At 40.8% G+C, this 23705-nt stretch overlaps 1 protein-coding gene across 9 annotated transcripts in view; it reads left to right on the plus strand.

Annotated features, from left to right (window-relative positions):
- Positions 1–282: 282 nt before the first annotated feature.
- Positions 283–23705, plus strand: part of KYNU (kynureninase) — a 59395-nt gene continuing 35972 nt past the window's right edge. Inside the window, exons 1-6 of one of the 9 annotated variants that reach the window (XM_009677355.2) lie at positions 1026–1194; positions 4687–4775; positions 5725–5914; positions 11024–11144; positions 17424–17506; positions 23249–23310. In XM_009677355.2, the coding sequence (XP_009675650.2) occupies positions 4710–4775; positions 5725–5914; positions 11024–11144; positions 17424–17506; positions 23249–23310 (522 nt within the window). In that variant the 5' untranslated portion in view covers positions 1026–1194; positions 4687–4709. Of the gene's footprint in view, positions 393–1025; positions 1195–4686; positions 4776–5724; positions 5915–11023; positions 11145–17423; positions 17507–23248; positions 23311–23705 lie in introns of those variants that run through there. The other 8 variants (XM_009677350.2, XM_009677353.2, XM_009677352.2 and 5 more) reach the window with 8 other exon arrangements.

Consider the following 23705-nt stretch of genomic DNA (forward strand, 5'->3'; position numbering starts at 1 on the left):
TTTATCTTGGGGCACTTACTAGGTTGCTGCTGACCATGAGAGCTCTGCAGAGCTGGCTCTGCTGTGTCTATTGATGTTTCTACCTGTTTCCCTTCATGCCGAGGCTAAATAGTTTGGTTCAAAACCACTTTCACCGCAATTGACTGCGCTCCCATTCCAGCACCTCTGTAGGAGAAAGACGCATTCTTAATTTAAGCAGAGCATTTAATTAGTCTAGGATGACAAAGAAAAAAAATAAATAGGGCTTTTGGTTAACAAGGGTCACGTGTTGAGTCACTGTTTGGGTCAGAGTCTGCAAGAGCAGACACGTGACTGTCGTTATTTCTTAACGCTACGCTGAGTGTTTGCACACAAGAATTTCCTCGTTCTCTGGAGCCGCTGGCAACTGCAGGGTAACGTGGTTTTGCTGCGGAGGGGAAAGATGAGTTTTATATGTAAAATGACTTTTAACACTGAATCCCTTCTTGACGCTAAGGTCCACATGTGCCTAAATTGCTCTAAGTAACGGAGTTTATTACAGTTCTGCTCTGTCATGTTGCCCCGCTGCAGCTGTGCCGCTCTGCTGCGTAACTCACTCAATTACACAGTTGTGTTTGATGCTGGGTGTCTGTTGTGTTGGGTAGGCTGTGAACAGGGAGAGTTTTTTCTCTCCCTACACTACCGTAATTTAAACAAATTCACTGAAGTGTATTTAACCTGAAGTAAATTTTGTGTGTGCTGCTCTTGGGGGGGGGGGGGGGTTTATTTTTTTTTAAGTTCCTTCTGCAAAATGGTTTTCACAAAAGCAATTTTACTCGCTTAAAGATTGGTAGGAGAATCAGCCTTTATGCTGTGTGCAACTCTGCAGGTTTTCTATGTTTGTTTCTAAAATCGTGTCAGCCCGCCAGCACTATTGGTGCTTTCAGTGGGTGTATTTTCACAGCCTAGATCTATACTGTGAACGTGCATTTCCAGGTTTGCATGCACCCCCCTCCCGTTCTCCGGAGAGCTCATTTGAACAGGCACCTGAAAATGTCAAAGGTCTGTGGGCTGAGCCGTGTTTAGCAACCTGGTAAAGAGCTATTGGAAGGCAGAAAGTGCAGGACATGTTATTTTCATGATAAACACTTTTTTCTTCCCCTGAAGATATTGATACAGCTTTTGAGCAGAGAGTCATTGTATGCCTGTGTCAGCACTGTGTTGGGTAGAAGGACTGTGAGTAAAAATCTTAGATTATTTAAGGAAAATGTTTAAAAGGGGATGAGGGGTCTTTACTGCCTTTTTTTTCTTTAAATAAAGGCATCATGATACAATTTTAGGTAGAGATCAGCTCTATAAAAACATCATAAGTGTATCTAAAAATAGTTCAGATTATCATTCTTATAATTAAACCTAATGGACCTTTCTGTGTAGGTTTGATAAGATGGCTTGTTAATATTCACACACTTTTTCCTATTTAGTCAGTAAATTATGCATAAAGGACAAAACAGGAATAGTTGCCCAGACATCAGTGTCACTTGCATCTGACTTTCTCATCAGTCGTCTTTCGTAGTTTTAAAACGAGGGGCGAAGTAGTTGCATTGGTATTTGTGCTGATAAAATGTGTAATAACGACCATTTTCCAGCCTGGTCATGTGTGCCCTTTTTGAAAATGGGAGGTTGCCCATGGTTGTTGGGGAGCTCTTAGCATCACATCGGTGCAGGTGCCGGGAGGTGGGGAGTGCAGGGGGGAGCGAAACGGGGACCGGGTGAGAGGGGAGCGGGAGCGGGCTCGTGGCTGGGAGCAGCCAGGTGAGGGGAGTAGTAGCAGAAAAGTGATGTGCTGGGGAGACGAACAAACCTGGGAGAGGGAATGCGGTGAAGATGTTGCCAAGGGTAAAGGAAGCATCGAATAAAATGTTGACTTTGCGCCATCTGTAAAGGCAAACAGCGTCAGGAAATTTCAGGGAAAGGAAGAAAACAACTGAATGCTTTTTTAAATTTTTATTCTTCCTCTTCAGAGGAGGAAGGGGGGCCAGGTGTTTCTCTTAACATGTTGATTACTTTTACTCTGAGCTGTATGGAAAAAATCCTGATAAGAAACCATGTTTATCAGGGTAGGAAGAACATTTGGCATTGATGGTCTGAATTTTAATTTGGAGAGGATACAGAATATGCTTAGCAGTTAAATGAAGATAATGGGCGAAATAAAGTTGTTTTGATCTCATACAGATGTATTTCTCTCCATGTAGAAAGTAACAAATAACTCATAAATTATTGTGAAATAATTGCATGGGACTCCATTCTGTAGCAACTGGAGAATGCCATGATGTCAGCTATAAAGATTAAAAAAAAAATCTGTTTTTTCATCTGTATGAAGCCTAATTCCCATTCTAAGGACAAAAGTACTTTCTTATTCTGACCTCAGAAATGGATCTCTGGGATTTCATTCCTCAATAGGATTTTGATTGATTTTATTTTAGTAGCTTTATCTTATTTCATAATGTTTGTATTAAATCAGATACCTCTGAGCACTTAATCATTTTTAGCTTCTAGATCTTTATATTTAATATTTGCTGTCAAAATGCAATATAAATAAGAATCATAATAAAGGAAAGTCATTGATCAGATGGAGAAAAACACAGCAGCGACAAGCAACCAAAAGCCTGATCCAGAAATCTGTGTGTAATAAAGACACTTAGTGACTTCAGTGGGTTTTGGGTCAGGCCTCAAATGGAAAAAAAACCATCTGTGCTTGCCAGACAGGTCAGCTGATGACCTGGAATATGATAGTCATTAATCCAGTATAATAACTGTGTCCTTACTGAAAAATGGGGAGTAGTAAGTCAAGTGGCAGGATGCTGCACTGTGCTCATATGATGTAAAGTGAAGAACTTACAGCCCAAACGAGAGGGATCTAGTGTGTGCCAAAGCAGCCTTCAAGCACCTTCTGGTCATAAATTGCGAGGATGTTAGCTGGCATTGCCTGTGCTGGCCTCTGGGGCTAACTGGTGAAGCTGTAGGAGACTCTTGAACCTTCCTTAAAGGCTACAGCCTTTAAAGGCCATGGGGGATGACAATGTTGATGCAGTAGAGCCTGTGCAGTAGGGACTGGACGCCTGGGGCGGAGTGTGGAGCCCAAGGGAAGCAGATGACTGGGGAGATCTGATTTCCAATCCTCTCTCTGAAGATTGTTTCCATAGTTTATATTAAATAGCCATTAGATAAAATACAGGAACAGAAGACGTAGCATGCTTTCTAATGCCTTATTGGACTGGGCCTTCTGTGGTAGTGTTGTAAATCAGAGGAGGAAGCATATGGAAATGAGAGGTAATTGTAATTTGCAAGTTCTGATTCCAAGATTGCTTGGAAATAAGCTCTGACTTTTACTGGTTAAGTCCATGGATGTGTAATTTGTATTGTGTATTTGTAAAATGCGTAAGAAGGTGTAATTTGAAGAAGTGAAACCTGTGTTACCTTACGGTGACTTTAGAATATTGTTGATGTGCTCAGTGTCTGTGGACCTCACTTTTCTAGAAGTTTCACAACATTTATTGGAGGAAATAGAGATCTCTAAGCCATCTTCCTTGGTGATTGTCAAATGGGTCCAGAAGATTAATGCTCTTCTGACTGACATAAGAGTGGTGCAGATGTTACCACTGCCCCAGAACAGGAGCTGACAGCCTTTTCCCAGGGAATAGGCAGCTTTGTTATAGCGGCAGCAAGGCTCATCAGAGGTGGCAGCCTCCCAGGAGGTGATCGGGTGGACATTCTGATTCCTCTTGGCTGAGCTGGTTCTGCAGTGTAACCCTGCTTGTCTAATTGTAGCCACCTACCTCCTAGAAACCTTGAAAAAACAGTCTGAGACCAAAGATATTCAAATATCTACTTTTTTTCCTCCTGCTGCTTTTTTGAAGAGGTGATGAGGATGAATGAGTTGGGATGGTTGATTCAGTGACAATGAGGAGGTGTGAAAAACCCACCTGGAACCAGCAATGAAGCAGGACATCTGCAAGAAGGGGAACATAAACTAAATGTTAGCAGATTGGACCAGGTAGTAATTAGCATCATGCTGGCCATTTGGCTCAAGAATATAGAAGTTTGTGTTAATTAGCACTGATAAGGATGTGGTATTTAGGGGTTTATATTTAAGCATTGACTGTTGTCCTCCCTGTATATGTAAATGAGGCTTTTGTTTGTGCCAACCTCTAGCAACTGGCAATGTCTGGGGATGGTGGGAGGGGGGAAGCAATCTATGCTTATGTAGCAATCTATGCTTATGGACCCATTTGCTTTTATTTCTTGTTATTACGGATTTAATCTTTAAAAATATCTATAACTTGGAACACAACAGCATGTTGACTGTTGGAACCCCTTTTCTACACCAATCTAATATTGGTTAAGTGGCAGTGAATGTGTTCTTCAGCTGACTATAGCCCATATAATCAGCTGTTCTCACCACAGCTTGTTTCAGGATAATTATCTGTAGTAAGCTATTGGTTTTAAGAAAGTCTACTGAGAGGTGGTTTTCCCTCTCAGAGAAGAGGGAAATGTTATATTCTCTTGTGGCTGTAGGCTTCATGTTGTTACACTCATCTCTTATTTCTGTCTATCCCCTTATGGTTCTATTTCTCTTAGAAGTATTTTATCTCAAGTTATATGAACAGGATAGTCAATTCAGTGCAGCGCCACATTTTTAGATGTCGAATTAGCTCTATTCCTTGCTAGCTGAATGAATTTAATGGAACCACATGGGGAAGAAGAAGAAGAAATACCTGGGATTCATTTGCACCAAAATGCTTTGGGATGTTAAAAAGGTACAGAATATTGTATAGTCTTATTCCTGAATTAGGGAAAGCATCAAGCCTTCCAGCTGCTGTCTACAACAGTATGCAGCAAGGGAGCATTGCAAAGTTTTGTCCTAAAGTACAGAGTCTAAGCTGTAAGTATTCTTTGCCAATAGATCTGTAAAGCCAACTGCAGCAATGCTATTTTGAACACAATGGTGTCTCCGAACATTACAGCTATCTAACTGTTTCTCTTATAAAGATCATGAGCTTGTAGATTTTGCAGTTGCAGTTTTGGATGTTCTCTAGAAAATATGGTCTGTCACGTCTGCAGCTTGACTTGTGCTTCTCCCCTTTCCCAGGACAAATGGAGCTAAAAAACCCAGGATATTTGGTATATGGTGTAGCTGGAACGAAATATTTCAAGGTCCTGATCTGGAAAGCGGGGTGGGCTCTGTCTGCCATCTGTACCCTCCCTGCCCTGCCCCTTGTACACAAGCACGGATATACCCAAACACTCTCTCCTATTTAATAAAGAAAGAAAAGTCCAGAGAGTCTGACCATTGCACAGCCTGGGAAAACGACTTCAGCGAGGCTGTGCACCTGCTCTTCTTTGGAGCACAGATCGCAGGAACAATAATGTTGCCTTTAGCTTTGAGGTCCCAAAATTGTGAAGGACACTTGAGCATCCATAACTGCTATCAGTTTGGTGGTGAAATTCAGGAGCTGCTGATATAGCTTGAAAAGGGAACAGCACTGTGTCTATGGGGCAAAAAATCTACCTTTGGGGGTTACAGCGATATGTTGCCTTGGAAATACTTGAATGAATTAGTTTTACCACTTGATTCAAATACTTCAATTTTTAAGAGCTTTAAATTAAATAAGTTTGTCTTGAATAATACAGCTTTAGTAACTGCTTATCAGCCACCAGTGAATATGCATGCAGTAGAAATTAAACTGTGACCTTTCTCATTTCAAGGTGAAATTGAATGACCTGAATATGGATCCATCTTCTCCTGTGTTACCAGCAACCGTTTTGGAGCAAACGGCCTCGCAGCTCAGGTGCAGTCCAACTGATGAGAAACTCGCTCTTCACTTAGATGAAGAAGATGAGTTAAAGCATCTTCGCGAATGTTTCTACATCCCAAAAGTCAAGGATCTGCCTCCAAGTGAGGATTATAATTAGGGGGGGTGGGGGAGAGAAGGGGAGGGGGGTCCTGTCTTCTGCATATGCTTATCACAAATCTTTGGAAATCACTGTCACTTATGAGATAATTGAGCAATTGCAGTCGTATCGGAGCACAGCATGTCCCTGGTGTTGCTAAATCAATCCATCAACTTATTCGAGTACCAAAAGCTTTATGCTCTCATTCCCATCCTGAATAAAATGTGAGGATGCAGTACTTTATGTGGTGCTTATGCTGTCAGTCAGCTGCTTTGAACAATATAGTGACTGATTGAAAATTATAGGCAAAAGTGTTTCTATCTAATGGTTCGAAACTGCAATGTCGCTACGAACTTAATTTGGAGCAGTTACTTCTTCAGTGTAATACAGTTTGGTATTATCTATCTAGTTACAATTATTTTAGTTAATGAAAGAGATAGCAGATATATTATATTAACATTTATGTCTTATTGCTAGTAGCAGAGATTACTTTCTTCTTGAGGCCTAATGTAGGACTATGCCTTGGAACAAATAATTGATCTGAGCAAATAATTCAAAATGAAACTGTTATTTGAAGATTTCCCCCCCCCCCACTTTTCTCATGAATTTGCCTATGAATAGATAACCACACATGGCTTAAATGTAGCTATGCACAAATGATTCTCCAAGTTCTCTGCCTCATTCTCAGTCCATAGCTTGCTTGTTTGGTTTTTTCTTTTTTCTTTTTTTTTGGGGGGGGGGGGGGGAAGAGCCTGTGACCTGTGTTCTGGTTTTGTTGAAGAACTTTCTTCACTCCAGTGCGTATGGAGCAGGCCCCAAACCTGGGGCCATGCTGAAGGCCCTTATCCTGGCATGCTGGAAGCTGAAGGAATGTCATACTATTTCCTTAGGTAGTAAACTTGTGAGGAGTAATCAGTTTCCAGCTTTCTCTCCTTATCAGGAAATATCTATTAAAAATTAATAAGGGGGAAAAATAATATCAGCTTCTCTTTGATAGAACTTTCTGCAAAATGTTTTCATCTTCCAATAGGTATAGAAATAACTTTCTGCCCATTTTTTGAAAAGGGTAATACTGGTGGTACATCAGGAACTGCAGGTGTAGTGTCTGAATTGTTTGATAAAGATTCATGACAGAGCAGTGACTATCATCTGAAATCCTGGATGTTTTTGAAAGTATTTTTACCTTGGCTATCTTCCTCCCAAGCAGTGACGAATGTTGGTAGCATAGTCTACTTATGTATGTAGGACACCAACGTGATAAATCTTGATTCTCTATGTATGGATGATGTTGGTTCACTCTTCCTCTCGTTCACATCCTTAAGTGTTGCTGTTTGTATTATTTGGAACAGGACTGGACACATTGAGGATACTTAATCTAAGTACTTCCCCCATGTAGAGGACGTGACTTTTCCTGGTGGCTTCAGGTGGCTTTTCTGATGTCCCTCTGTTCATTTGGGTGTGCAAGTCCTGCTGCTGGCGTGGGGTTGCTCAGCTGTCTCCAGTGCCAAGGGCCAGCACCACACTGGTGGGTGCTGGGTGATAGGTGATGGGTAGCTCACGCTGGCCTCTGTGCTGCCACGGTTATTCTAGCTACTCCATTAAGATCCAGCTCAAGCAGGGTGTTGGCCCTGCAGCCCATCTTTGAAAGCAGCATATCACTGCATGTGTGTGTATGCCTGCATTTTTCCTGGTTTTGATACTCTTGTGACCATATCCATTGCTTTCTTTCCAACCTCTATTATATTTTTGTTCTTCAGTTACCATAATATTCAGACCCAAAGGCTATGCATGTGTGTTGTTTTCAGTAACTATAGTATTTAGACTATTAAATATTTAGAATATTTAGAAGGATGTGGATATATATGTTTTAGTGAAGATAAGCTACCTACATAATAGTACAGGTTGAACAGTGTAGAGAAACCATCACTCTTGTGCTCCCAAATTGAGAAGTTTTTCTTTGTTTCCTCTTCTTTTTCCCCTGCCTTTCTTTTCCTTGCTTCAACTGTCATCAGAAACAGCTTCCCTGCTGCAAAACAGCAGGGGGTAAATATATATATATATATACTTACATTGTGTATACCATAGAGACTGATCTCCCATGACATTTATCTTAGCCCAGGAGCGGATCCTAGATAACGTGTTTCTGAAGATAAATGTCATTAGAGATTAGCCATCAAATATTCTTTATATATTTACATAAAACACTACAATGCCTTTTTAAAATGTAGCCTTACATGAAGCAGATGAAAATACCTGTAGGAGACAAGTATAAGATTATGTACATAAAAAATAAAAACCCATAATAGTTAAATTTGGCTATCAACCTAGACTGTAACAGCTGTTTGCAAAGTTTATTTGTTGCATCAATCAAGTGAAACCCTTGAGCAGACTAATTCCGTGGCAAATCCTTCTGCGATGCCGTGGGCAAGCTTGAGAGATGAGGCTCAGGTGAGCAAGGGGGAAGGATGACAGTAGAAGATTTTCAGAAATGTTCACATTTCCTCGCTCTCCTCGGTGCTGCCAATGAAGTGCTGTTAATGCTACTGCTTTTGTAGGGGGGTGGAGGGGAGGGAATGAGGGAGGTGGAGTGGTGGCTTGTAGCTGGCAGTCAGGCTCCAAATCACCAAACTGGCTAAGGCTATTGCTTGTGTGTGTGTGCGCTGTGTGTAGTTTTTTCTCCTCCTCCCCTCTTCCCCCGCCCCAATCCTGTAAAACATTACAGCATTATTTTCTTTAGAATAAAAAGATGTCCCAGGGTGAAAGTGTTGAACTGTATTTCCCTGCAGAAATGGTTAAAGTTCACGTCAGTCTAAGAAATCTGGCTCTTTGTTTGAAGGGCTTTGGGGTGGGGGCGTAGGGAGGTGGGAAAGACAGGATCTTGTAACCTTCGACAAGTAGCAGGACTTGGGTAATATATAAGCAGATGCAGGCCCTCCTTTCTGGTCAATAAAGACACACTATCTTTCCCTTTTGTTTGCATTGAATATTTTTGGAAAAAACATGTTCTTTTTGGAGATTTAAGAGGCCTGGAAGCACATCTCCAAGTGTAATGTAGAGCAATGGGTATACTTAGTATGCAAAATAATATAGGTCATTAGATCTGACCAGGTGTGAAAACCATTTATCTAATTAATGTAAATTATTGTTCACGCATTTTTGTTTAGGCTGCTCTAAGGACACATTTCAATAATAAACTTTTGTTACTGTTCTGCACCAGCCCGTATTTTACCAGCTGTGCTTATTTCCTACTGGTTGTGAACATCTCAATATGTTACTCTAGCTCCTCCAGCAATAGAAGGGCCAGTACTATGAGGAATGAGGACAGAGTAAGTTGCAGATAGATAACTGGTAGTCTAAGAATACTAATGCCAGACTGTAAAGAGTATAACAAAGAGAGGAAATGTTAGAGCATAAACGTGTTGGTCTGGGCAGACTGTGAAATGATGAAGATGGTACTAAAAAAGTGTCGTTTGAGTAGCAACAGTGGTCTAAAATGAGTCTTTTAGTAATGTCAGAGAGGGGGAAATAAACATCATTTTGTGGAAAAAGAGTACAGCCCAATACAGAGCTGATAACATGACAAAAAAAATATATATCCAAAGTAATAGATATAAAAGTAGAAAAATACCTTTTGTCAAAAAGGCATTGCTGGCTTTCTGCAACGGTGACCCAATAGGCACTTTTATTTAGAGAGGACAGTGGCAAAGAAAAAGCTAATTTGCTTATAATTAATTACCTGTTTTAATACTTGATTGGAATTTAAAGAGTATTAGTGAGATTTACAGCTCTGAATTCCTGAGCAAAGATCTTTCTCTGTATTCCCAGTGATACTATTGTTGTCTTTTTTGATAGCAAAAGAATTGTTAGTAGAACCCATTTAGGAGCAGGGATAATATACTTTTCTGTTTTCATTCATATTAGAATACAGATGAAAAACAGACATACTGTCTGTAAAACAGATTAGACTGAAATTGCTCTCTGACTTATGCTTTCTAAAAGCTTCTAAAGCTTTAATTAAGAAATTACCTAAGTTGTCTATACTTCTGAAAAATGTGTTTCTGGTGAAGTTTAATGAAGTTAGTAATTGTTAGTGTAAAAGGTAGTAAGAGACCTTTTCCAGGCATCTAATCTATTTTTCTACAGTCCTAACAAACTCTCTCAGAAGAAAATGCAATCTTACAATTTGTTTCTAGCGTGTATCTTAAGGTATTCATTTGCTCTTTCTGTTGGGGCATATCAACAATGTTTACTAAAAATACATATCAACTCTTTGGGTACTTTAAGTGCAGTATAGATGAATGCAAATTGTTTAGCACTTCTGGAAGGTCACAATCATTTGTCCTTTCAAGAATCTCTAACATGAGAAATAATAGAAAAAGGCAATATTTGGATTGATAGATGATGACATAGGGTAATTAAATTGTTCAGAACCTCACTAGAGCTATTATTTATAAGTTTCCAGGGCCTTGCTTTTCTCCTAATCGTTGAAAGGATTTGTCAACATAGATTTCCCCCTCCTTGTCATAGATGATGATGTGACGTGCAGCCCACAATATATGCTGACAAGACAAGAACTTTTGACTTTCTTAAAATATTCTGTGCAATGCTTACCTTTTTTTCTAAACAGTGATTTAATGAGGCAGGTAGGACTTGGAAGAAAGACACAGATTTTCCTGGTCTTAACTTTTATTAAATGTATGACTCCAGTAGTTTCATGACTTGGAATATGAATATATTGACGATGGAAGAAAAGTGGATAGCCTTGTCTGGAATATGCTTCCCCTTCACTTGTTTTGGGGGCAAAACTGGTGGCTGCTCCCATATAGCTCCAGGGTTTAATGCTGTCTGAAGTCACTTCAGCTCCAAAACAGACATAGGTGGACTTGGCCACAGATTGCAGAAGGGCTGGGCAATAACCACTTGCAAATTACCCTACTGTCTTCATCCTTAGACCCTTGATCAGGGTCACTTGTATGGTGTCCCAGGAGGGAGGTGAGGATATTGCACCTCCTGAGTCTCCCTTCTCATGATGTTAGTGCTCATGGACAACTACTTCCCCCAGCTCTCCTGCATGCATTCACATGTATGTGTTTTCTGTGGTTTTCCTCTGCAGCTGATCTGAGCCTGGTGAATGGCGACGAGAGCTGTGTATACTTTGCTGGGAATTCTCTTGGGCTCGAGCCTAAAAAAGTTAAAACTTACTTGGATGAAGAGCTGGACATGTGGGCTAGAACGTGAGTACATTTCAGGATGTGCAAAATGTTAACCACCTGTGCTCCAGATGAGCACTTCATCTTATTTTGGGGTCTGCTTTGGAAGTATTTTAATAGAATAAAGTGTTAAACCCACTCCAAGGCAGGAGTAATAAGTGTGGTGTTTCCCCAGCACTATCTAAACCTCCTTTAGAGCTGTGAGCAGTAAGGCAGGCAAAGAGAAACTCTTGGCTGGGCTTTGCACTGTGCTTAGCTGTGTTTATACACAAGAGATAAACTCATTTAGTTACTGCTGCTTGCCAATGGCCATGATTCAATTTCAGTCTCTGTGATTTTCTAATTAGTATTTTTAACTGCTTGTGATTCATCCCTGCAGTCCTTATAGCAGGTAAGCTCTTTTCTAAAAGGCATTGCGGACAAGTGGTGCTGCTGCCAGCACTGGCAGCTTTTTGGCTTATCTTAAAGCAGGTCCATGCCTGACGGGCTCATTTGATTTGGAAAGAAACATTCCTGTCTTCTCAGGAACATCTCAGGGATCTGAGCAGGGACTGCAACAAGCTCTGCTGAAAGGAGCTGATGTAAAAGAGCCAGGACAACTAGAGGGACATGCTTTAGCGCTGCGGAAAAGGGGAATTTTATCACTCTTGAGTCTCCCTTGCAACTGAGTTGTGACAGCAGGCTTGGGCTCATAGAAAGTGAGGTTATACTGGAGAGAGGGGAAACTTTATATATACACATAATAAACGCTATCTTATGATGTTTAAATATTACTCTGTGCATGTTTTGTCAAGGTGTCTAGCACCTACCTGAGCAGCTGGAGCAGGGAGGAGTAAGAAGAGAAATAGGTAAAAATCAGGTAGCTGAAGGCAGGAAAGGAAAAGAACATCCAGATGAATGAGTGATCTGGGAAAGAGATAAACAGTTTTACTGGGTATGGGATCTGAGTGGAACAGATGTGATTTTTATGGTGAGCGAGCAGAGGAAATACAGGGAGGTAGATGATAAGCTAATTCTGCTAAATGGGAAACCCTGGTAGAAACCCTGTAGATGGAGGTTTCACCAATGCAAATGTGAAAATCCAGGAGCTGCTGTTTTAGTCATCGATATTTGAATGCTGCAGGTTAATAAAAATAGTTTACCATCTCTTATTTATTACTTACCTTCTTGTAAGTGAGAAGGGAGTTGGGAATGCATGAGAACGAATTTGAACTTTGGAAGTGCTCTTTCCTCCTGGTTATTCATTCAGCACAGCACTGCAGTTTCTGCAGTCATTTGAAAAAATTGCAACCCTGTCCCTTTCTGTATGATTATCGCACTTTATCAGGGAAACAGCTGAGTTCTTTCAAAAGGTAAAAGCCAGATAGCACTCTAATCTGCTAGAGTGATGCGCAGGGAGTGCAAACGTATTTCAGCTCCGTCACTGCACCTTTTTATTGGTTCACTTCCACTCTTATGTCTGCCTCTGCTACAATGAAGGGTTTTTAATTTTTAACTCAATGTTTACAAAAATCTCAAAGAAAAGGGCAGGCAGCATCTTTCTCCCCAAGATCAAAAGTGTCTTCAGTACCTGTATCTAAGGAGGAAACATGGTTGAACGTGGTTGGAAACAATCAGAGCAGGAGGAGCAAATTTAGAAAGTCTGTTTGTCAAAAATACAACTTGGGGCCCAAATGCTTTATTCAGAATACATCAGAAAGTTTTAAGTGTGTGAATCGTGCTAGCTGGAGATGCACCTAAGGCAACTGGGAATGTCATGGTAAGGTCGAGCTAAATTTGAACAGAGCAATTTATGCTTAAAAAAGCCAATGTGAAGGACAGGATGCTGGGGGCTGCAAGGAATAGATGGTTGAAGATGAACAAAATGGATGCTTTTATTTCGGTCACCAAGGACAGCCAAGCAAAATCCAGTCGAAGGTAATTGCTCTTATTAGCTAAAGCCTGTTCAGTGGCTCATGTGCTGGCAGCATGGAACTTAGTGGCGGTGGCTTAGGAAAATAAATATCAAGAATCTAAGAAATGGCATACAAATTAGATACATCTTTCAAGTCAGCAATGATATAGATTCTGGCTCTCTTATAAATTGGTTTGTTATATTTTCCGTTTGTTGTGTCTTGGGACTTGTCTCAAATACCAGCTAGACTTGTCAATTTAAACTGTTTTTGCTCCTTATAGCTGATAGGCAAGAATGAGAAGGAAGATTACCCAGTATCTATTGTCAAGGGCAAGGAAGCACAAATCTTTAGCTCTGTGTGGTGACTGCAGTAACTCATTAGAGTAAGGCCTAGAGAGGAAGAGGCCTTTCCCTGCATTTTCTTTGTATTGTGTTCTCTTCCAGTTTTTCCCCTTTAAATGGGGGGTTATTTTTCTTCCATTAGCTCTGCCTCCCCCATATCTACTCCCTTTTTATATTCATTTCTTTCCATGCTCCTGATTGCTCTTATTTGTGTTGATGAATTTGCAGTCTTTATACAATCTATTAGCATTCTTACTGTAGATCAAAAAGCATTTGAGTCTTTTTTTCTCACCTCTTTTGGGGATTGGTTGGATTAGAGTTAAATTCAATAAATCTTGAAGTTAAAGGGAGAGATGGAGATGTCTCCTCCATGCATGACCTAGAGTAGCCAACAGACCAGTTGTAAGAAATGTAGCAGACTGAGGTTCAAGTGACTTGTGTGGTTGCATAAGGCCAATAGATATTCTGCAATGTGTCTTTCCCTGCCAGAGCTGTTTATGCAATTAATATATTTTATAAAAACTTTATTATATGGAAACATATGGTCTGCAGTGAGCGACATCTCTCGTGTCTACTAAGTTATTAAAATGGAACTATTAAAACAGAAAGGAATCTGCTATGACCTGGTCACATTCTAGCAAAGGGCTAGTAGGGGGATCAGGGGTAGAGAACCTCTTACATGCAGGTCTTGAGGATTAGAGGAGTTTAGTGTAACAAAATGAAGACTGAAAGGAAAAAATTGTTCTATATGAATGTGTTATGGGTGCTTCTGCTATGGGTAACAGAAGCATTGCTGTTGTGCCCTTAAATAAGGAGAAAAAAGGAATCAGTTATGTGAAATAACATATTGGCATAGTAAATATAAACAGGGAATTAATAAATTTAGGCCAGAAATTAGACAAATTGTACATTTTTTAGCATTAAAGTGGTGTAGTCTTGCAACAACCTTCTGATACAAGTGTGGTAGACAAAAAGTCCAAGTCTTTGACAAGATAAGTTAACACCTGAAATAGCTAAGGATTATTTTCAGAGAGTCAAAAGGTATCTTTGGTTGTACGTGTCTAACTAATCCTGGAGGATATAACAGCCCTGCAAACAGGAGTGCAGCTCAGCAGGGCTCAGTCAATTCTGCCTGACAAACCCACTTCTCCTTCCATTTTGCAAGTCTCTTCTCTTCATTCAACCTTTTCCGGCAGGTTAAACTTTAGAGCTGCAAATGCCTGTTCTAATGCCCTGATTTTTATTTTAGTTTTACCTTCATCCTACTACTCCATACAGTTCTCCTTGAATATGTCTTCCTTTCTTTTGGTTATTTCTTTGCTTGGAACCATAATCAAAGTTAGTCTGCATTGGCTCATTAAATAGCTTGCATCATCTTTGGCAGAGAAGCAAGAAGGAAATTTCCACTTGAACAAGATTTGGATGAGCACAGAAGATTCCTGAAGCTGGCAGTTAATTTAAATCCCTTTTGTTATCTCCTTTGAAACCCTGGGATCATATCAGAAAATGTGTTTCTAGCTCCCCTAGTGAGCTTTAAATCAGCTAGACCTTCAGCACATAAAATGTGGCCTTCTGATTTCTTGCCAAATTGAAAATAAAATGGTAACTGACGAAAAATTAATTTGCACAATGAGAGACTCTCACAGTAGTTTTAAAATAGTTCTGTTTGTATGGTGCTTTATGGTTTGATGGACCATGTTTTGTATTTGCTAATTTGGGTACCTCAATTTAAATCTCTCCTACCTAGGGTGCAGTGGAAACAAAAGGAGTCAGATACCCATGTCTCAGGTTGTCTTAGTGGAGTGCCAGAAACATTGCTGTTGTGTCCTTAAAGAATATTACCCCCAGTGTCTACCAGAGCTGAGAGGGGGGTGCCATAATATACAGAGATATAAATTCTCTGAGGCAGAGCATAGAATTTTACAACCTAAGTGTAATAGGATGTATTGTGCCATCAGCAAAGGCTACAGAGTTTCATGTGATTAAAATAAAAAAAAGGATCCACGACTATGCCTTTAACTACCATTTTAGCAGCAATAATTTTTGTCTCTTGACGTTTATATTGGCCATCAAGAGGGAGGCAAGCTGTAAGCTGTGCCATAATAATAATAATAGGAATAATAATTAATACTTCCTCTTCCATCTTTAAGTATACTTAAACTTTCATGTTTTCTTAAAGTAAAATATTCTCTTGCCTGAAATCTCATATCAGTTTTCATGACAACTCGGAAATTTATTCTGAAATTTTTAGTCTTGTGTGCTGGTATGGAGAGCTCTCATCAGTAAATTCCCATTAGAAGGACACTAATGGCTATAAAATCAGAAAAAGCTAATGAAAGAGAATCCCATAGGTAGTTAGGGCTTCTTTTTTGCATCTTATTATGTCTATATCCTGTTTCAGAAATGCAGATCCCTTTGGGCTGGGAGCCACTGAAAAGTTTGTCTTTCTTTCAACAGTCTATATTGCCCCAAACTCCCTTGAACACTATATTACAGTTAAGAAGGGAAATTAGCAGCAATGTCTTGCTGCTTGTGAAACGTATACCGCTGTCATCTTCAGGGAAAGGAGCTGTGTTGTGTCCTGATAGGAGAAGGCAGAAACTGTTAGTACTAATCCTGCCCCTTATGATTTTTTTCCTTTCCCTAAAAGCTACTGCCTTTATTCCTCATCTGAAAAATGTTCTTGTATGAGTGTTTTTTCACACTGCTTGCTTTCCGCTATTACGATCTCATTTGCAGGTCATTCTGAAACTGAGAGAAGATGTCATCTAGTGTGCTGTGACCTTATCTAACTTAAGGATGGGGGTCCTTGTCATTGCCAGTGTTAGATTCACTCAATATGTAAGGGTTGTATCTTACCTGTAGGGCAGATGGTCAGCTCTACCTGTGTGCCTTCCTTCAGCTGTTGGCCTAAACAGTAACCAGTGTGAAAAGAAATGGTATTTTCCAGGCATGAAAGGAATGAATTAGATGGTTAATGTAAATTGTACTTTTTGTAGTGTTTCTTCTTTACTTTAGGATTGATTTTTTTTTTTTAAATTTTTATTTACTGAAATATCCCTGGGAGGCCCGTGTTAGACTCAAGTCAATCAGAAAGGGTCTGCCTGAAAACATCCATCTAATTTCTGTGGGAGGCAGGCATGATGGAACAAAACTCTGCCTGAGAAGGGAAAGTCTGAGGTGGATAGGAGAAACAGTCTTTCAAATAAGCTTAAGCATGGGGGACTCTCCAAAGCTGGTGGCTGCCTCCTATACCGTTTTCTCATGTCTTAGTCTGCCAGAAGTCCTCTCGTGAACTGGAGTCAATGTTGTAGGCCTGTTCTTCCTTTAAAGGCTTATTGTTCTTTCCCCCTTTCATTGCAGCTTCAATTTTTTTGTTCTTTTTATTGTTTTGCCTTTTGCTCTCTGCCCAGCTTCCTGCTGCCTTAGTCCCTGTTCTGAAGCAGCTTTCTACCATATGCAGCCTGGCATTTCAGACTGCCCAAGTAACCTGTGGTGCTCAGCAAATATGAAAGTCCTACACTGCGAGGTGGAAGCCCAGAGCAAAGCTACCCTGGATTAGCACCGTTATTTTTCTCAACCTGTGTTTGTTTGCATTTAAATCTGTATTCTGCCTGTGTGCTTAATAAACTTTGCAGTGTTTTTATTTATATATGCAGCACGGCTATGTTAAGTTTGGTTTTGTCTTATTTGAAGCAAAAATGAATTCAAGGCACTTAGTCCAGAACTGAGTGTGCATATCTGTCACTTTAGAGTAGTGAAGCCGTCAGGTTTAGGGTGCTGATGAGAGCCACTGTATGGACTGCAACATTCCCAAGGAAATTGGGGGGGGGGGGGGGGGGGGGGGCTTAAAGCTTGGCTTAGGTAGTTTTCAATCAATTCCCAACTAAGGAATCATGCTTCCCGTTTGTTGTGAGCTTCGCAGTTATAATAAAAATCTGCTCAGATTATGCGAGTCTCCCTCCCTTTTCCTTCTCCTGATGTTGGACTGCTGAATCGGCTATGTTTCTTAGGACTGATCCAAAGAGTAGTGTACATTTTCGTCTTCTGTTTTTTTTCTTTTTTAGAGGCGTTCATGGCCATTTCAACGGTCAGCGCCCATGGGCTTTGGCGGACGAGTGCATCGTGGAGCTAATGGCTGAGCTTGTGGGTAGGTGTGCAGGGACAACGCTGCCCTAGAAACACCAACGGGCTTGTTTTCCTCTGGGGCTGGAAGTCCTGAAACTCTGTATCCAGAATTTAGTTCCCTGCATTCTTCAGTTTTAAAGTACTTTTTCCTGACTGCCTGCTACATGGAGTAAAACTTTGTTTTAAGGCTGTAAGCGGTGTGAGAGAGAAATGTAGGCAGTAATATACGAGCATATGCATATCATGAAACTAATTGCAGCAAAGGGTTTCTTGGAGCATCATAAACCACTTGGTCTAACATGAGAAGCCCTTTTAAAGGGCAGCTGGCATCAGAGAGTCTGTCTCTTTCCTAAAAGTGAGCCAATGAACTTTCCCTTTTGAAAAATGACTTCTATCTAGACGCTTTCTGCTTTTTTCCTCTTTTCCCTGTCACTAAATCCAGCTTCATATCTGAGAACTGCTTATGTCAACGAAGCAGATAATTGGGGCAGGACCTGCTATTTGTAAGTCCCCGTTACCCCGCTGTACTCCTTGAGGAACTGGCAGTGCTGAAGGACACTGACAGCAAATGCATTTGGTTATTCCAGAGATTGAAAAGTAGCCCTGGAGACTCCTCCTGGTGAGTTTGCCAGCCCCAAAAGCAGTCATCTGCATCTGAATGCAAATTTCCTCCATTGCCTCCTGCTCTGTCTTCCCTGTGGTTGCTGAAATAATCTTTCACTGTGATTTCTTTTGGATATGTTGCTGTCGGAAAGGGGAAGAGAAATGATGTTGGCGCAGTCTCTCTCAGACCATATTTCTCCGCAATCCTTACAGCTGTTGTCAAGGCTAGGTTAGCAGATTTTAGTCAGATTTAGCCAGTATTTCAATTTAGCTGTTGAAGGTAACTGTCAATATTGACTGTCTGAACCTGAGTTATCATGGGTTCATTTGTGTTGCCACTAACAAAGACATTATGGTTAGGATGACCTAGCATATGCTAGATAGTCTCATGTAATTTCTCCTCCAATTATAGACAAATGCACAAAGAGCAAGTTATGACTCTCCTCCTTCAGGAGGAGTAAGTGGGCTCTGAACAAGAGGAAAGGGAGACATTAAGGAATGCTTCCTGACAGGCTGATTTATGTTTATTTAACTCCTAAAGTAAATAAAGGAAACATGCAAACTTCCTGACTTCTTCATGAAGCTTCTAGACAGCTAAAATGTTGGAAAATTTTCTAGATTTTTTGTGCTCCAATGATAATGTTATATGTTTCTGTAATGTAAGTACTAAGCTAATGTCAAAGTCCAATGTGTGTGTCCCTTAGCATCATTGTGCTGTGTAGAGATATCCTGTTCACAGGCACTAATCCCTAAAACCTGGCTTTGGTACTCATTGCTGTAGTACCTGGTACTGCTCGGGAGTTTAAGAAATGACTTTTTTCTGGATGCTGAAAGGCAAACATAGTATGCTTATCTATTAGCTATCATGATATATTAAAGTGTGAGAAATACAGTGGGTTGAAATTGTCTCTAAATGCAGCTGAATTAGTGATTTCTTGGTTTGCCTCATCCCTTCGGCAAGCCGGAGCTCTGGTTCAGGTATGACGGGGCAGCTGCCAGCAGGCGGAGAAACACGACCTGCCGCGCGACTAGCACAACGGCATACTAAGGGCTGGCTTTAAAATTGCAAACCTGGAACTTTAACTGGAGGGTGGAGGATTTATCTCGGCTCTGTGCTGGGCTGAGAGCGGGGAGCAGTCAGGCTACCTACCTCGAGGTATTTAAATTTGCAAAGTAACCGGGTAGACTCTTGATGCTCCCCACATAACCAGCGGAGATTTGAGACTCCTCAAGGGCTAATTCTCTAAATTTCCATTGCTGTGACCTCCCGTGGGGACTGCAGCCCTACAGGAGGTGTCGCGGAGGTTACGTGGTCTGTGCTGGCCTGGGGCAGCAGCGCCCGCGGCTGCTGCGCTGACCTCCTGCCAGTGCTGGTGTCGGGTGGGTTTGATCTCAAGCTTTAGGTTAAGAGCTGCTGCAGAAAGCAAGGAGTTGAGGGTTTTTTTTTGCCCCCTCCTTAACCATCTCTTGCAGCGGCTGTCAGCTCAGTGTGTTTTACAATATTTGTTTAACTAAAAAAAAATCGAAGCTCCAGGAGAAGAAAATCAGATGTTTGCATAAACTTCATCTGATTTCTTAGCAGCCAGGCTCCCTATTTTTCCTTTCCCTTTCAACCCCCATACAAAGCTTGCTTTTTCTTTTCCTTTTAACTAAGATGGTCAGACCATACTGCATTTTACAACTCTGTTCATGTTAATCAGTGACACACGTTTAAAAGGAGTTATTTTAATAAACTGTCATGACTGAGGCTTAATGACATACTCTGCTGTTAATGTACTTAAACAAAAAACAAAAAAAACATTCGCCACTGGGGAGGTATTTTGTAGTCCTGTTTTCCTCATTAGTAAAGGCAAAAGTTAACACTATCCTTCTGGATTTCATTCTCCTGGATTTTTTTCAGTAGTTTAATTGAACTAAAAAATGTGGCTTGGGCCTTCAGATTCACAAATCAGTGCAATTTTATTTATATATATTTTTATACATACCTTGTTTTCAGTACCTGTGCGAGCATTTCTTTGCATGTGAATAATTTAATATCTTCCAAAAATGGATGTGTTAGACGTCTGTGCTGGCTATAGCTTCATAATAAGTACTGATTTTATGTAACAGTGAAAAAGCAAAGAGAATAAATGCAGGAAAAGATGTTATGATAATTTAAAATCCCTTCTTCCAATGCAGTATTTACAATTAAGCACTCTCTTCCAGCAGTAACACGTTAATAGCAAGTATATTATTATGAGTCAATAGTGGATTCTGAATTTCTTTTGAGTTTAATGCAAGAATATAAACAATTTTACTTTTTATTCCATATTTAACATATATGGAATAGGAGGAGTTAGCATTTCTCACTCTGAGTATTAAGTGACTGTTATTTAGGGAGATTCATTCAGGGCTGGAGTAAAAACTGTAAAATACCTTTGCCCATTTAATGGTTTATGCTTGCTTAACACCTTGCTTATTAAACGCGGTCACATTGTCTTGTTCAGTGAAAGTTAGGGCAGTAAATACACTGTGAAACGCAGAGCCAAGGTCAGTAGAGGCTGCAGCTTTCTCTTTTCCGCGCTCGCGCCAAGTGGCGTGCCGGGGCGACGGTGATCTCGGCTTCTCCTGCCAGACTTCGTTGAAACATGACAACCTTGGCAGGATCACCTTCCGCGGGAGTCGCGCTAACCGCGTGGCTGCTGCCGTGCAAGGCGCTCGGGCAGGTCTCTGCTGAGGCGAGACGGAGCGCTGAGCAGGTTTGCAGCGACTTGGAGTAAGGATTATTCGCAATAGCCAAACTACCTTTGGAATTGGGGCCCTTTGGCTTTTTTTTTTTTTCCTATTTTAATGGTTTTTCATTCCTCCTGGTGCGGATCAGGCTCCTGTTGCAGGCGGAGAGGAAAAGGACGGCAGCGTCTGCCTAATGCAATCATGATCGTCTCTGAACTTGTGCTTTGCAAACGCTGCTTCCCTTTATTAAAGAGGAGATTTATCAAACGGAACATATGGGTTTTAGCCTGTCTTGGAGATATGCTATAAAGTTAGGAAATAAAGAAAGCAAACATAATTTTATCTTCTGTGTGCTGGGTCTCTGAATATTGTAATAGGTTAATTGGATCATAGAAAGGTTGTTTTCTGAAACACAGTGCAGGTTATAAAGGATAACAGTTTTCCAATGACACGGATGAAGTTTGTTTTGTGGGCATGAAATTCGATAATGGAAAGCTTTTAATAAATATATAATTTACAGAGGACCAAGACTTACATGATAAATGTAGTGTCATATTTAATTTGGGTTGCTAGCGTGCAGCTAAAAGTGATCTAGAGATTAACCGTTTGTTTTGCACGCGGATAGCACAGCAGGCAGACTTGCTCGCGCAGAAATCCCTGCAAAAGCCACAGGCTCTGTGGAAGGATCAGAGGGAGAAATGCTAACACTGTTTCTTGGTGCTGGCCCCCCCCTTTTTTTTTTCCCAACCTCAAGAATCCCATATAAATATTAAGTCTGCAAATAATGTCGTTTTGAGCTGCAATTGCTCTCTAGCTCTCTTTTTTGTATCTGCAATAGAACAGCCACAAGGTGACCTCTCCCAGCAGCACGGAGCCTGCAGATGCAATGCTATCAGAGGGAAGAAAAGAAAGAAGGAGAGCAGCTTAAGTGAGGGTTGGGGGGGAAGGGAATTCTTCCTTAGGGAAAACTAGGTTGACTTTTTTTTCTTCCTGCAAACTTGATATTCCCAGTGTCTGGAGTAGGGAAATTACTCAGGACTTCCTTCTGTCTGACACATCTCCTGGGCAGGGCCTGCTGACTTCCTGAAAGCTAATGACACATTTTTCTGTCTGATGCTTGGATTTCTGCACCACAAAAAAGGGCCACTGAATGTCTTAGCTTTTGCTGTGGTGGCAGGGGTTGAGGCTTGCTTAACGTGGGACTCCTTAGAAAGAGGGCTTATGAAAAAATATGCTTATTTATAAATTTCCATGTTTGGCTATGCTTTGGCTATGTATTAAGGTCAATCCAATGACCCTTTCCTAAACTGATGAAGTAAAAACTTCATGAAGCGAAATACTGGGGGACATGGTAGGAAGGTATTGGTGTTCTTGGTGCCTCTTCTACAGGGGCTGGGGCCTGGTGTCCTCAGCAGGGGTAGGACTCAACAGTCCTTGCTGCTCCATTTCCCCTTTTTTGCCCCAATGTTATGTTCTCCTTTCCTCTTTTTCTCCACCCATCAGTGACTGCAGCCCTCTGCCTGTTCACCCATCTCTTCATCCATCGCTCTCTCCACTCTGTGTTTGTACCCTCCTGCCTCCTTTGGCAAACTGCACCTTGTCGAGACGACTAGGCAATACCACCAAGGCTGTCCTCTTTCAGATGAGTATTCTCAAAACGCTGATTTGTGTCAAGGGTGGATTAATGCTTTTCAGCAACGGACATCAGGAAAGAAACAAAAAGGAATAGGAATTGATTTTTCTCCATATCTTGGTGCCTTGCCTAATGTGCAGTCCCTCATCCTGCCTAAACCCTTTCACCAGTGGTTGATAAGGGTTTTAGAATTCGTTACTAAACACTTAACAACAACTGGTTGTTACTCCATTAGCTCTGTCTGTGATTATCTGTAGCAAAATGCATCTGTTATTTGCATCCTTAAGGCTATGCATATGGCTTCTTATCAAGCTGGTACATTAATAGTGGTCTACTGCATCCAGTAGGTCCTTTTTGTTTGCTTTTTGTTAGGGGTGAGATTTAGCTTGACGCTACAGTAACCGCTTGCCATAGATGATTGCCCTAATAAATTTTTATATTTGCTTTACATGTAAACTTGTGACAAAAATAAGTTTGTAAGTCTTGCTGTACGTATAGACTTATGACCTGATTTTGTCTGAGGTATTAATGACAATAAATCCACTAGTGGCTTGCTGGTAAATGGAAATACTTCATCTCTTTTGTTTGTTTGTTTTCTGCAGTTGACCTGAAAAAATAAATATTTTTCTGCCAGCGTGGTGTCGTGAGTCAGACAAGAAATCTTTCTACTTCACTGATGACACCTCAAGCATTTGTTTACTTTCTAGCCTTTAAAGAGATATTGACTGAAAGCATACTTTTGCTTTCCGAGTGTCGTGTTGGATTTCTTTGAAATTGTAAAGGAATAGTCCCAACCAGTATATTTTTACTTTTCAGGGGCCCAAAGACAGGAAGTAGCCTTAATGAACGGGCTAACTGTTAATCTGCACCTCCTGCTGGTATGTCTTTACAATATTTGTGATGGTGTTTTGACAAATATTGTCTTCGTTTATTTGTAAACATAAGCAAAACATTTTGTGGGGACCTCTCGGATGGCAGCATGGGACAATAACCTAACTTTTCTTAAGTTTTGGGATTTGTATCTGGCAGGGGACTCTGAACTATGTTTTGGCTTGTGCAAGACCCAGCTCGGCTTAATATTAAGCACAAAAGCTGGACAAAAGAAATGTTTTTGAAGGTGGTGCAGGGGAGGTTCTGAGCTGTTCTCGCACACGGCGTACGTCAGTCCTCGGAGAGGATAGCTTATGATTTAAGATGCGTTTCCAAATAGCTACTCAACGTTCCTCTTCGAATCTCAGTCAAGAAATGGGTCTCATCTGTAAGCAAGGAGAGC

This window comes from Struthio camelus, chromosome 6 (assembly GCF_040807025.1).
Source record: "Struthio camelus isolate bStrCam1 chromosome 6, bStrCam1.hap1, whole genome shotgun sequence".
NCBI lineage: Eukaryota > Metazoa > Chordata > Aves > Struthioniformes > Struthionidae > Struthio > Struthio camelus.